This window comes from Heteronotia binoei, chromosome 8, assembly GCF_032191835.1.
Source record: "Heteronotia binoei isolate CCM8104 ecotype False Entrance Well chromosome 8, APGP_CSIRO_Hbin_v1, whole genome shotgun sequence".
Lineage (NCBI taxonomy): Eukaryota > Metazoa > Chordata > Lepidosauria > Squamata > Gekkonidae > Heteronotia > Heteronotia binoei.
The window spans coordinates 49,295,990-49,310,495 of NC_083230.1; the positions used below are offsets into that span (position 1 = coordinate 49,295,990).

The 14,506-nt window shown below is 40.8% G+C and overlaps 1 protein-coding gene across 4 annotated transcripts in view; it reads left to right on the forward strand.

Annotated features, from left to right (window-relative positions):
• Positions 1 to 13,659, forward strand: part of FRS2 (fibroblast growth factor receptor substrate 2) — a 67,627-nt gene extending 53,968 nt beyond the window's left edge. For 3 of the 4 annotated variants that reach the window (XM_060245047.1, XM_060245046.1, XM_060245045.1), the window contains 4 exons: positions 17 to 203; positions 9,299 to 9,457; positions 11,442 to 11,605; positions 11,864 to 13,659. In XM_060245047.1, the coding sequence (XP_060101030.1) occupies positions 17 to 203; positions 9,299 to 9,457; positions 11,442 to 11,605; positions 11,864 to 12,853 (1,500 nt within the window). In that variant the 3' untranslated portion in view covers positions 12,854 to 13,659. Of the gene's footprint in view, positions 1 to 16; positions 204 to 8,455; positions 8,749 to 9,298; positions 9,458 to 11,441; positions 11,606 to 11,863 lie in introns of those variants that run through there. The other variant, XM_060245048.1, reaches the window with a different exon arrangement.
• Positions 13,660 to 14,506: the final 847 nt, after the last annotated feature.

Here is a 14,506-nt window from a genome sequence, read left to right on the forward strand (position 1 = left end):
AAAAAACATTTTATAGGTTATTAATGTGGATGATGATGGTAATGAATTGGGTTCTGGTATAATGGAACTTACGGACACAGAACTAATCTTGTATACTCGTAAACGGGACTCTGTCAAGTGGCATTACCTTTGTCTTCGCCGCTATGGCTATGATTCCAATCTCTTCTCTTTTGAAAGTGGTCGAAGATGTCAAACTGGACCAGGTATGTATGAAGCCTCCCATTTCATAAAGTGTAAGTGAAATTCAGGTATAAAGTAAGGGTGTATTAGCTGTGTTTGTTCTGTTCTATGTCTTCTAAAATAGCCTAATTTGCTTATAACTTAAAGGGAGATGGATCTTACAATGTAAACTGTTCTGATTAAATGGGATACATGATTTTAATCAATTACGTTTAAGTAACTGATGAAATTTAGCTACGTAGTTCTGTATTTCTTAAAGTGACATTGTAAGTAATAGTGGAAGTTTATTGAAATCACCAAATAGAACTACTGAATTCTCATTTAGTAATTCTACTGAAACATGCTAGATAAGGTATATGGTAGCTGATGTTTTAATGACCTAGAAAAATATGCAGAATGCATTAAGAATTGCTGCTCAGGTTATGCAAAGAGCTTAAACTAGTTCAGTGGAATCCTTGGTCTTATGTAATTGACTGCTGTGCCATCCTTTTGAAACTTTATATTGTTTTGCACAGTGTAATATGTTATAGAGATGTCCTCCCTCTTTAAGGGAGTTGGGAAAAATTGGACCATTTTCCAAATGATAGACTCCTCCAAGGATCTGTATTGGTGGCAGCAGCATTTCACCCACTCCCAGTTGATCTGGAATTATGTGTGTGCAGTGAAGTGGCCAAGTTTACAGATGATGTCACATTTTTCATGATGGTGAAAACACATACAACTGTGAAGACCTTCAGTATGATCACTTCAAACTGAATAAACAGATAGAACGGTAAAAAGTAGCAAAACACAGGAGAGCAGGAAACTAACTTCATCTCCATGTCTTCTGTGCAGTCCCACATGGGACTGCCTCAGAGCAGGCCTGCCACGGAGATGTTTTCTACAAGCTTCTAGAATTTTATAGCTGAGTACTCCCCCTCCCCATGGCACAACAGAGCTATAGACTCTGTTTCTGTCCAAATAATAATGTGATAAGGGGCGAGGATAGCACTCTTTCCTCAGTCCTTTTTCTGCTGCTGTGGAGAAAGGATTACTACAGTTTCATCTGGTTCATTCAGAGAATTCCTTAGATAAAAACTGTATGTTTGGGGATCACAGATTATCTTTATCTTATTACAATGGCACTCTTTAAAAATGCCTCAATTGTTGCACAAAAATGGCACAAAATAATGACTATTCCCTCATGTGCTATGGGGAAGGGCACAACACAGCTTCTTGTAAGGCATGCAGCCTCTTCATCCCAAAAGTGTGGCAAGAAAGGGCTCTTTGCCTCAAGGCTGCCTTGTGGGAGCAGTCTTTTTTGGATTCTGAAAAATTGGATTCCCCCCAGAGGAGAGCCAAGACACACATACCCCTCAGTGGTCTCTGTGCCAGTTGAACATTCTCAGCCTGATGCTGTGCAGATGACTCAGGCTCTGAAAGCAACTTCTGAACCACCTATAAAAAAGGCAAAAACTACTCTAAACATTCAACTTCAACTGCTCAACCTCAGCATACCGATTCCAATATGGCATCAAAGCCTCGTCAACGCAGGACTCAGCACAACATTGATGATCTATTTCCTATAGATGGCAAACTTGTTTAGCTATCTAAAGAAGTGAGCAGTGACTTGCAAAAGCTTGTACCTTACCACAGTTTTTTATAAGTCTTTACGTTGCTACTGGACTCTTATTCTGCTTGTGAGTTAAAGCAGAAACTGAAAAGAAAGTCTCCAAAGAGTTTCAAAGACCTTGTTGAAAAGCAAAAACACTTATTTGTTGGCAACATATTAGCTGGATTTAGTGTGATTACAAAGGTACTTCAGTTTTTATTATCAGTTCAGCTCACACATCCTGCACCTGATTCCATGTGACTTTTCCCCGTCCAAGTTAAATAAAATATTTTGGATATTTTTTGAACTTTAAAAGTCTCTTGTGTGCCGTTACAGAAATACAGTTATAAGAAGGTGATTTTTGCCTCTTCCCTCAAGTCTCTCGGCTGCGCCAGAATCAAAATATATAATAACATGACAGGATGGCACAGCCATAGACCAACAAACAAGAAAATAGATGTAGGGACTGCTCAGCAAGAATGAAAGAAGAAAGAGAAGGGAAAATCCTGAGTGTGAGGAAGGGAAGAGGGCAAGATTGCCATAGTTTGACTTGGCCATGATGATCCAGCTCTTAGGGTTATGATGAATAGTTCAATCAAAATAGCAGCTGAATGTGCAGGCAGTGAAATAGGCAGTCTCCTTTATCAGTGGCTACTGAATGGAATTTGAAAATAAAATTAGCATTATTATATATTGTAGCCACTTTGGTTTTGGCATACTATATCCAGTACTGTTAGCTTAGAAATACTGTTAAATGAGAAAAGCAAATGCAGAAATGGGAATCCAAAATTCTCAAAAACCTATAGGAATTTTATAGGAATTTTTTGGACTAGAGCCCACTTGTCCATAGATGCTTATGCTTTTTACAAACTGGGGTGTAGTTCATGAAGTCTTGTGATGTTTAGAATAGGAATGTGTTGCTCTTTAAAGTGTCAGACTCCTGTTTGCTGCAGCAGATTAACATGGTTACAGATAAGTATGGCTGATCAACAGAATGGAACATTTTCTCAGCATAGAATGGCTAAATGTCTAGTTCTTCTTATTGTAGAAAATTTAACTGGGACATCATAAAGAGGTGAAATGTGTTAATCTAAAAATGTAGAGAGAGCTGGTAAGAGTTTTTTCCCCCTCTACAATGATGCTAGAACTTGGCGTCATCCAATTAAACTTACAGGCAATAAATTCTAGACAGAAGGAATAATTTTTATACAATTCATAATTACATTTTGGCATTTGCTGCCAGAAGATATGGTGATGGCCATTCATTTAAATGGCTTTAAAAGGAGATAAGACAAACCAATCAGTCTGTTTTTCAGAAGCTGTCAGCCATGATGGCAAAGTAGAATCTCCATCTTCGGGGCAGCATGCCTCTGATGCCAGTTGATGAGGGGAGGCAGAAACAATAGAGAAGAACAACTTTTGTTTTTATGCCTTGCTTGTTGGCTTTCCTGACTCATCTAACTGGTTGGAATCATGAAGCCAGAGTACAGGGATCCCAGACCCTTTCTGTGATCTGTGTTATTTATTTATTTAAATTTATGCATCACCCAATCCCTGCAATTGCATGGCTCTGGGCGATACACAACATAATTAAAACATTTAAAAGTTAAGAACAAATACATTCTGCAGCAGTCTAACATCAAGTGGCAAAGATACTAAGAATAGCGTTATCCCTTAATTCTGGACTGGACTGTCTCATGAGTGTACAGGGAGGAGAAACAGTCTGAAGGAAAGGAAAACATGGTAGGGTGCCAGCCAGAATGGAAACTGTTGCTGCCCTCAACCAAAAGCCTGGTGGAACATCTCTGCCTTGCAGGCTGAGCAGATTTGCATAAGATGCCACAGGGCCCTAATGGTGTTTGGCAGAGAGTTCCACCAGGTTGGGGCCAGGTTGGGGCCAGGACAGGCCCTTAGCCTTTATTAACCCCCCCCTTCCCCCTGTAATGCTCCTCCATTCAGCGCCTGCTTCCAACCCCCCCCAGCGCGCTGCCCACCACCTGTGCTTCCTCCACCAGCCAGCCTTCGCTGCTGCTGCCGCTGCCCACCCTTCCTTTCCCTTTGTCTCCTCCCCCGCATGCAATCACAGCAGCCCCCAGAAAGAAAAATAAATCCCTGATCAGCACTGGTTTGCACCTCCCCCCAGGGCTCGCCCGCCACCCTTTACTCCTCTGCCGGCACCACTAGTGCTGCCTGCCCCTCCTTTCCCTTTTCTTCCCATCACCCCCCCCCCCCCGATCACGGCTTATTTTTCTTTCTAGGGCTTGCCGTGATTGTGCGGGGGGGAGGCAAAGGGAAAGGGGGGGTGGGCCTTCACCAGGTGGGTTGGAGGCAGGGGGGAGGCGTCGCAGAGGGGGTGGGGCCGCCAGAGCCGCAGGGAGATCGAGGCCCGCCAGAGCAACGGCGGCGGAGAGAGTGGGAGCTGCCAGAGCGGGGGGCCAAAATTTTATTTCGCGGGCCTCCCCATTTGAAATTTTCTGGCTACGGGCCTGGTCCAGGACTCAAAAAGGCCTGGCCCTGGTTGATGACTGCTGTATATGTTTGGGGCTGGGAATCACCAGCAGGTTGTTATCCAGGGAGCGTAATGTTTTCCCCGGGGACATACCAGAGGAGGTGATCCTGCAGATACGTTGGTCCCTGACTGCTCAGGGCCTTAGAAGTTAACACCAAAACCTTGACCTTGTTCTGGTACTTCAGTGGAAGCCAGTGTAGGTGGCACAGCACAAGTTGTATATGTGCTGTCCATTACATTTCCATCAGGACTTGCGCCACCACATTCTGGACCAGTTGGAGCTTCAGGGTCAGTTTCAAGGACAGGCCAGCATAGAGTGGGTTACAGTAGTCCAGTCTGGAGGTGACCATCACATGGATAATTGTGGCAAGATTGGGGCGTGACAAGAAAGGGGCCAATTGCTGAACCTGACAGAGATGGAAAAATGCCAGCTTGACAGTATGCATGAACTGGGCCTCCATATTTAAGGAGGCATCCAGGATCACACCCAATCTCCTGATGGACTATGCTGATGCCAGTGGCATTCCATCAAGAGCAGGGAATCTGTGCCCCCATCCTGAGGAGAATCCCCCCCTCCCCCCCCCCCAGCCACAGAATCTCCATCTTTATTGGGTTCAGTCTCAGCCTGCTCTTCTTTAGCCACCCCACCATGGCCACCAACCCGCAGCAAGATTTCTTTTATTGATAGTCTACCTTTCTTGCTGGGACTCATGGTGGATTTAAAAAATTGAAAGATCATGCAATAGAAACAGTATAAGACACAATGAACAATACAATAAAATTGGATTGGAGAATTAGAAAACAATGCCATGAAATGGTATATAACATGGCATATCATAAGCAGTCTAGAAGCTAGATTAGAGATGTCAGAAAACAATAAACAGTACCATAAACGATAGCCCTAGTCTCTTTGGTTAAAAAAAAAGTCACCCTGAACAATACCATTTTATTACAACCTGCATTATTACAATCCTCCTGAATAATTCTGATTTACACACTCTGCAGAACAATAAAAGCATAACAACCTTCCTGATCATCAGGCAGGCCATTTTACAAAAGGGGAAACACCACAGAGAAGGCTCAGGTAGAGGCTGCTGCTGATCTTATGCATCTACAGGGTGGGACTTTCAAAAGACTTTGCTAAGATAAGTATAGCTGTTGCAGTGGAGGATATCAGGAAACTGCTTTTGTAACCTCTCTTCAATATTCTTGTGCGGATTATATCAAATGTACACCAATATACATCGTTAACCTTAAAATGTATAAAATTATTGATGAAGATTTTTATTATTATTTTATTATTATTATTTTTATTTATTTAATTTATATCCTGCCCTCCCCGCCAAGGCAGGCTCAGGGCGGCTAACAATATGAGGGTCAGCAATAGCATGCCCAACCATTTAACATATGAACATATGTAGCTGCCTTATACTGAATCAGACCCTCGGTCCATCAAAGTCAGTATTGTCTACTCAGACTGGCAGCGGCTCTCCAGGGTCTCAAGCTGAGGTTTTTCACACCTATTTGCCTGGACCCTTTTAGTTGGAGATGCCAGGGATTGAACCTGGGACCTTCTGCTTACCAAGCAGATGCTCTACCACTGAGCCACCATCCTGGAGAGCCAGTTTGGTGTAGTGGTTAAGTGTGCGGACTCTTATCTGGGAGAACCGGGTTTGATTCCCCACTCCTCCACTTGCACCTGCTGAGATGGCCTTGGGTCAGCCATAGCTCTGGCAGAGGTTGTCCTTGAAAGGGCAGCTGCTGGGAGAGCCCTCTCCAGCCCCACCCACCTCAAAGGGTGTCTGTTGTGGGGGAGGAAGGTAAAGGAGATTGTGAGCCGCTCTGAGACTCTTCGGAGTGGAGGGCGGGATAGAAATCCAATTATTTCTTCTTCTTCTTCTTCTTCTTCTTCTTCTTCTTCTTCTTCTTCTTCTTCTTCTTCTTCTTCCTTCCCCATTTTTAACAGTAAATATAAACAATATTAAATATAAAAACATTAAAACATTTAAAACATCTGGTGCTAATTTGATGTATCTGAACAAGAAGATTTTAGTAGTGGATATTAGTAGCAGTAGTAGACTGCTCGATTTTTAAACCTCTGGAGGTCCCAGACAAGCCACTGGTGGTGTTTCTGGGCCCAATCCATGGCTGTAGATGTCATTGTGAAAAAGCGTGGTGGAAGAGTGCCGTTTTGCAGGTCCTGCAGAACTGAGCTCTTGCAGGGCCCTCACCTTCTCCGGCAGCTTATTCCAGCTAGGAGCAGCGATGGAAAAGGCCCTGGCTCTTGTTGACGCAAGCCTAGCTTCTTTGATGCTGGGGACCATCAACTGGTTTTGGGTTCCGGACCAAAGTGTTCGCTGAGGCATATATGGGGAAAGGTGGTCCCTAAGGTATGCAGGACCCAGGCCAAATAGGGCTTTAAAGGTGATAACCAGCTCCTTGAAGTGAATCTGGTACACTATTGGTAGCCAGTGCAGTGCTTTCAGCACAGGCTGAATGTGCTCCCGTAAAGGAACTCCCATTAACAGCCTGGCTGCAGCATTCTGCACTAGCTGGAGTTGCCAGATTTGGGACAATGGCAGCCCCATGTAGAGGGCATTGCAGTAATCTAATCTCGAGGTGACCGTAGCATAGATCACAGCTAAGTCATCAAGATCAAGAAAGGGAACCAACTGCCTTACCATCCACAGATGGTAAAAAGCTGACCTGGAAGTGGCAGCTACTTTGGCCTCCATCGTTAAGGAGGCATTTTGTGGGTGAAGTATGTCAGAAGAAACCTGTATCAAGGGAAATGCTTAGCCATTCCTTCAGTGACCAGTTAGATTTTGTTTTAGTGTTTGAAAACAAGTGTGTGTACTTGGACTCATATACAGCAATATTTTAGATGTCATTTTTCTTTCACTAAATGATTAAAGGTGGCAGAAATGTATGGCTTGTTCGGTGTAATTACCAAATATTATCTTGATCTCCAGCCTTTTGTGTAAAGCTTCCCTGCTTCTGTGAAGGATGGGGTATTGGGGTGTTGGTTTACTTAAAAAAACTCCCCAAACAAAATTTTAAGTATAATGGCTACCATTAGTCCAGTCTTCCACTAAAAGTCAAAAGTGCATATTCAGCCCACCTCAAACATTTATGACCTACAGCTGCAAAATATCATGTCTGCAGGTGGAGGTCAAGTCAGTTAGGATCAATCTTCTTTAAATGTGGAGTGGGCCTTCCGAAGGAGGTCACTAAGGAAGAGAGGATGCTTACCAAAAAACAAAACACAAATTCCTGTGAAAAGTCAAAAAGTTGCATTGGTACTTCATTCTGTATACAGTTGCAACTAAAAAATTTGCACATTTCAGTTCTGCCTCAGTCTTTGAGGAGATATAAAAAATTGCTAGGGAGTTGTCAAACACCTTCCAAATTAGTTCAATGTACATGTTTGCTTCCCTCACACAATGTGGGGTTGGTTAATATTGTTGGATACAAATTTAGCTTTTCCTTAATGGGCTGTTTCCTTGGCCCAGGTACCCTTTAGCTTAGAAATCCGTGTTGTATCACAAACCTTTCTTGGAATTTACTTGTGTCACAAATTTATAGTATTAGTTGCCCTGCAGTTTACAAGGCTTAAATTTCTTCTGAATTGCTCTCTTCATTAGGATGTGTTTTGTTTACCAAGACAGTAATTCTCAATGTATTCTGGGAAACTCTGTAGTTCCTCACTGAAAAGATCAGCAGTGGTTTTCTTTAAGAGACTTTTTCAATCATCCCCGAAAATGCACAGCAGCAAGGGAATTTGTATGTGTTTTAGGACATATACTTGGTTCATGCTGTATTTGTAAATGCTTGGCTAGTGTGTAGCATAAACTGTTTTTGCCCTAGAATTTACACCATAATCCTCTACTAGGCTACATGATCAGTAGTACCTCAGAGTAGAAAGTGTTGAAAAATGATGTCATATGTTACAAAAGCTAGACATGAAAAACACAAGCATTTTTACAGAATGACCAAGACAGCAATTAAGAGCCCCTTAGTCTGAAGTATTAGCATATATTTGAATAGTGTACTGTAGGATAAAGGAATAGTGTACTGTAGGATAAAGGAATTGTGAGTTGCAAGAACAGACCAAATGGAGATGCATGAATGTGAGTGATGAAAAATAACTCTGTGCAAATTAAAAATATTATAAATGCATGCATAAAACTGACTTAACTGCTACCTCCTGGAACATTTCTGCCATTACAGTTGACAATTAGGCAATAAACTAGAATCAGAGTTCTAGTTTATTGCCTCTTTATTGCTTGTCCCTTCTGTATGTGCTTAGTTGCATTGTCTAAAATAGAATAGATGCAATAGTTCTAGCATGTTAGATAAGCTGACACTCAGCAAAAGCACACACACTTGTTAACTAGAATGTCAACTTTAACTTCATGCTTTCAATGGAAGAAAAATCCAAAGCTACAACTGCACGGGTTCTCTGTGTGTCGATGATGGTAAGTTGGGCTCCCTCTGCTGTTGAAAGGCAAAGTGGAACAATACTACAGGAGAATCTATGGTATTGGCTGCTTTGTTTCTGTGTCTATCCATGAGACCAAAACCAAACTGGCTTGGTCTGTTTCACCCAAATCCATTTTATAATCCTTCATCCTAAATCCTTACATTAACCTGGGCCTATTCCCTGTGTCAAATCTTTCTTACTTATTTGTGCAGGAATTCTAAGTCAACTTTTTTGGCTTTGTGTTAAAGCGTATCTTTGCTGCACCAGAACTCTGTTCCTACAAAGGCTACTACTTACCAAGAGACTTTTCTTTCCTGAAGTGCATACCAAACACTTTCTTTTGTGTTCTGTTCACTTTACCCTTTTTAAAATGTGTGCATAAAGGTTTAAAAACTTTTTAAAAGGCCATTTAACTTTGTGGTTAATTTGATAGGTTTTTCTTTAACAGGTATGCACTTAAATGGACTCCAGCAATATTAAAAATTGAAAATGCCCATTTTCCTTCTTGTAACTAATGTACAATATGTTGTTTTAGGAATATTTGCATTCAAGTGTGCCCGTGCTGAAGAGCTATTTAATATGTTGCAAGAGATCATGCAGAATAACAGCATAAATGTGGTAGAAGAGCCAGTCGTAGAAAGGAACCAACATCAAACAGAGATGGAAGTTCCACGAACTCCCCGAACACCTACCAGTAAGTTTTTTTTTCTACTGAATATTGGGTGTGAACATAAACTTGAATTACCAGTTTTCCTTTTGACATGCTAAAGTCACAGTGAGATCATTTTAATCAGTTTCCAGCATTAATATTTCTTGTGAATGTTCACTCATGATATAAGAGAGAGGCTAGAGGTATGTCTCAGATAGATGAAAAGAAGAAATAAAAATAAGAGACTTCCCTTCCCAGTATTAACTAGTTTGGTGTAGTGGTTAACTTTGATCTGGGAGAACCGGGTTTGATTCCCCACTCCTCCACATGCACCTGCTGATGTGACCTTGAGTCAGTCACAAGTTCTCGCAGAGCTCTTCCTCTCAAGAGCAGATTCTGTTAGAGCTCTCTCAACTCCACCTACCTCACAGAGTGTCCTTTGTGGGGAGGGGAAGGGAAAGGAGATTGTAAGCTGCTCTGAGACTCCTTTGTGTAGTGAAGGGCAGAATGTAAATCCAGTCTTCTCCTCCCCCTCCCCCCAGCCCCATTTTAAGAAAAACTGAAAAATCACTTTTGGAATTACTGAAATGGTTTAAGGCATTATTATGCATTATTATTAGTAAGATATCTGCTTGAAAAAATGTTCTTCTGGGACGAACACTTTGCAATCTCAGATTGGCTTCCTGTAAACTCCAAATTCTTAGGGATTGTACAAAAAGTGCTGTAATCAAAGGACTAACTTACATGTGACCCTCACAGTTCCTTCACCAAAGTTTTGAAATAAGGAGTGGACCAAAATTATATGAAACCTCACTTTATCTGGCATGAATTCCCTAACTATTGTCATCCTAATGGCATTGTTCTTAACTATGACCAGTTCTAACCAGGATTTGAAAGCAGAGTTTGTAGTTGGCATCAACATTCTAACAGTTTACCCTGGTTACCATTAACTGTCATCAGGGTGCTTTCCTAACAGGGATGAAGGATGGTGGGGTAAGGCAGTTTCCACTGGAGGAGACAGTCTGGGGTTGGGAGTGGAAGCATCTGATCCCACGGAGTTGCTCTCAGTTATTTAAAAGAGCTGAAAATATTACATGTGCACAGGCCCAAAATCTTTTTTGCTAGTATTTCATTTTCAAAAATAATATACCAGTCATTCTTAAAGATGTCTGGCTTTGTATTTCACATTACTTCATAATTGCTGCTATGAAATACCGGTCAATTTAAATGTTGAAATATTCTCCTAAAAAGACAGATTTTGTGGTGATCAGAGAATCCTTGCCTTTTTGAGTCTGGTTCAGAAGGCTTGTTCATTGGAGGCTGTGCCAATCAATTTCCCTTGATTTCTTTAGGAGCTCATAGTGCACATGGGAAGTGAGAGGAAAGCAGGTAGTAATTTGGGACTGAAAATGACTTTGAGGAGGCTCATTCTTCCTTTAAGATTTTATGATGTTAGACGAACGCTCTCCTTTTAAAAAAGGGGAGACTAAACTATCTGAAGTTTTATTTTGATTTTAAATTTACTCTTTTATGTAAAAAGGGAGATGAAACTTCCATCTGCTGTTTTGTTTTTAAATGTACTCTACTGTTTATGTAAACGTATTATCCATTATAAATGGCATTAGCAAGTTTTGGTGCCGTATAGGACAGCCATGTGTTTTTAAGTCTTAGATATACTGTATAAAAGTTGATCGTTCATGGTAAAACAGCCTTAATCTTGATTTGGTGAAGAAGAAAGTACCTTCCAGGATATAAATTTTCTATGGCTTTATTATTTTCATTGTTCTCTGGAGGATGGATCCTGTGATTCCCATGTGTCAAGTAAGGAGCTTTCCTATTGCACAGGCAATGTAACTATTTAAATGTATTTATTATGGTAATGATATACTAGTTTAAAGGAAGATTTCTGACCTCCCTTGAATTCAACATCAAATGACTTAATGCTTAATAGATATGTTTTCATGAAACATTTTCCAAAGAAAAACTGCATTTCATATCAATAGGATAACTTGGTTTTCTCTCCAATCAGCACCTGGGTTGAGTGGTCAGAGTTTACCTAACGGGTATCCAAGATATCCCTCCTATGGAGATGCTTCATCCCATCCCTCCAGCAGACACCCCTCTGTAGGAAGTGCACGTCTTCCTTCCGTAGGTGAAGAGTCAACACATCCTTTGCTTGTAGCAGAGGAGCAGGTAAGGAATGTTGAGTTCTTATGTACATGGCCAATGTTACCATGACAGACATTTGTACTAAGGTCTTATTACTCTTATATTCTGTGGTGGAAGTACTAAGAAAATAGTATCTTGTGCAAGCATACATACAAGTCACCATGTATTGTTTTTGGACATAACAAAACTATGTGCTCATTGGCCATGAACTGTAAAGGGAGTAGGGCAAATTATATGGAGCTGAATGATAATGCAGCTGACAATTTAATCTGTTCTTTGCAGGTCCATACATATGTGAATACAACTGGTGTACAGGAGGAAAGAAAAAATAGGCCAGGTGTGCGTACACCTCTGGAACAAAGGGTATCTCATGCAGAATCAAGCAAGGCAAAAGAAGAAGAAAATTGTTCTGAGGACAGAGATGCCCAGGTTGTACTGGAACCTGAAGGAGTCAGATTTATTTTGGGACCAACACCTGTCCAGAGACAATTAATGGAAAAAGAAAAACTGGAATCAAGTGGAAACAGTACACAAGCTATTGGGAACAGTACTGAAACTAGTGTGAGCAGCACTCAAGCTAGTGGGAGTAGTAACAGTGAATGGGACACTGGATATGACAGTGATGAACGCAAAGAAGCCTCTTCTGGTAATAAACTAGCATATGAAAATGTAAATAGATTGTCTATACCTAGTGCTCCAGGGCTCAGGAGAGGTCGTCTGATATCATCCAGTACCTCTGATACACAGAATATCAACAATTCAGCTCAAAGAAGAACTGCACTGCTGAATTATGAAAATTTGCCATCTTTGCCTCCAGTTTGGGAAGGCCATAAGCTAAGTAAAGAGGATGATGACAGTTTAGGACCAAAGACCCCTTCTCTGAATGGCTACCATAATAACTTAGATCCCATGCATAATTATGTCAATACAGAGAATGTAACAGTGCCATCAAGTGCTCACAAAGTAGAATATGCAAGACGGCGAGACTGTACCCCTACGGTCTTTAATTTTGATATTAGGCGACCGAATTCAGAACACAGGCAGCTCAACTATATACAGGTTGATCTGGAAGGTGGCAGTGATTCTGATAACCCTCAGACCCCCAAAACTCCTACCACTCCTCTTCCACAGACTCCAACTAGGCGCACAGAGCTGTATGCTGTGATAGACATTGAAAGAACAGCTGCTATGTCAAGCTTGCAGAAAGCATTGCCACGAGACGACGGTACTTCTAGGAAAACTAGACATAACAGTACTGACTTGCCTATGTGAGCCTGGAATGCATTAGTTAAATTGTTTGCACCTTTGTGAAGTTTTTTTTTAAAAAAAAACAAATTGTTGATTTTTATTTTTAATACCACCTTTCATAGATTCAGTAGACTTTTTTTCCTGAATATTCCATGTGCTTGTTTAATGAAAGGGAATTTAAGGTAGAGTATTAAATAACACTGCTTCATTTTACATTTGTAGTAACAGCTTTTGGACAGCATCGCCATCTTTTATAGTGCCTATTTTATTGACTGAAAGTTGGAGTAACCTGCCATTTTTGACAAACCGGCCATGTCTGAAGCCCCTAAAGGCATGACTTTTTATGCCTCCTGAAATTTGCATTATTAGCAGATCACTATAGTCTTTCATAGTATATGTCCATAGACTCATATCTTCCAACTGAATGTCATGTGGCATAAATGAGAGATTCTCTGATCTTCTCTTATCTGTTTTAATTGAATCAAAAATGGTTAAAATTCCTCTATCTAGACTTGGACTGAATTACTCTGGTAGAAACCAGAACTTAGTTGATAGGAAAGAACTGACAGCAACTGTCATTCTTTAAAGCCCTCCGTACAGCTCTCTCAGTGCTGAAGAGTGCAACTCTTTATAAATCCAAGTAGTAAATTAAAAAATTTAATAGTGTATATGGTGCCGTTTCTTAGAGTGAGTGGCTTGAGAAAAACTGATGAAATCAGCAACATTTTAAGCATACAAGGATCATTTAGCACAGTTTTAAACACTTCATGAATTAATGACCAGATGCACTTTAAAACCTCCAACAATAAATGCAGCAACTAGTACTTGAGGAACAAGCTTTGTTGTACTTTGCATTTCAGAAATAGTCTATGCTGCAGTTTTGTTTCTTTTTCTCTGTAAGGTTAAAATTAGCAGTGATTAATGTGTAGTAGGTATTTCATTTAGGGAAATTGGGATACATCTGGATAAATTCTATTTTTTGGCAAGTTGGCATGGCTGGCACAATAGAGTTTGTACTGTGCTGAAGGGCTTAGAAGTTCCTTAATCAGAATCCAAAGGCCCATGTGCAGTGTTCTGCATGTCCAGTGGGTGTTCTCTGTTTTCCACCTTTTTCTGCTCCTCAAAATTACTCCTGAAGATCAAAGTAACCTCTCAGAGCAGCCCAGGATATAGCATACATGATGCTATAACCTTGCTTGACACTAAGAGTCTGATCAGTGCATGGGTGGGAAATCTTTGGAATCCTATGTACACCACCTTGAGTTCAATGATGGAAGAAAGGTGGGATATAAATGTAATCAGAATGAAATTCCTTGCATCTGGGAGAAAAAACAAACAATCCCTTACCCCATTCCCACACATACATAAGGGGGGGGGGGAAATCTGCTCATGCTTTGATCCCAGCCCATGTGCTTCTATGAGACTTTTTTTGCCATCTTGAGAAAAGAACTTCTTTTCATCAGATCCTGAAATCAGCCTTGCATCAGGTCCACTACAGATTTTCAAGAGGCAGCTTCAAGTTTTTCTGTACAGTTGTACAGATATTAAGAAGACATTTGAGATATAGGTCAGTTACGTTGTATCTATAGTGAGATCCTCTAATTTTACTTTTCTTTTTCTCACTTTTCATTTGTGTGTCTGTACAGTGTTTAAATTGCAACTATTAATTTTGTATAT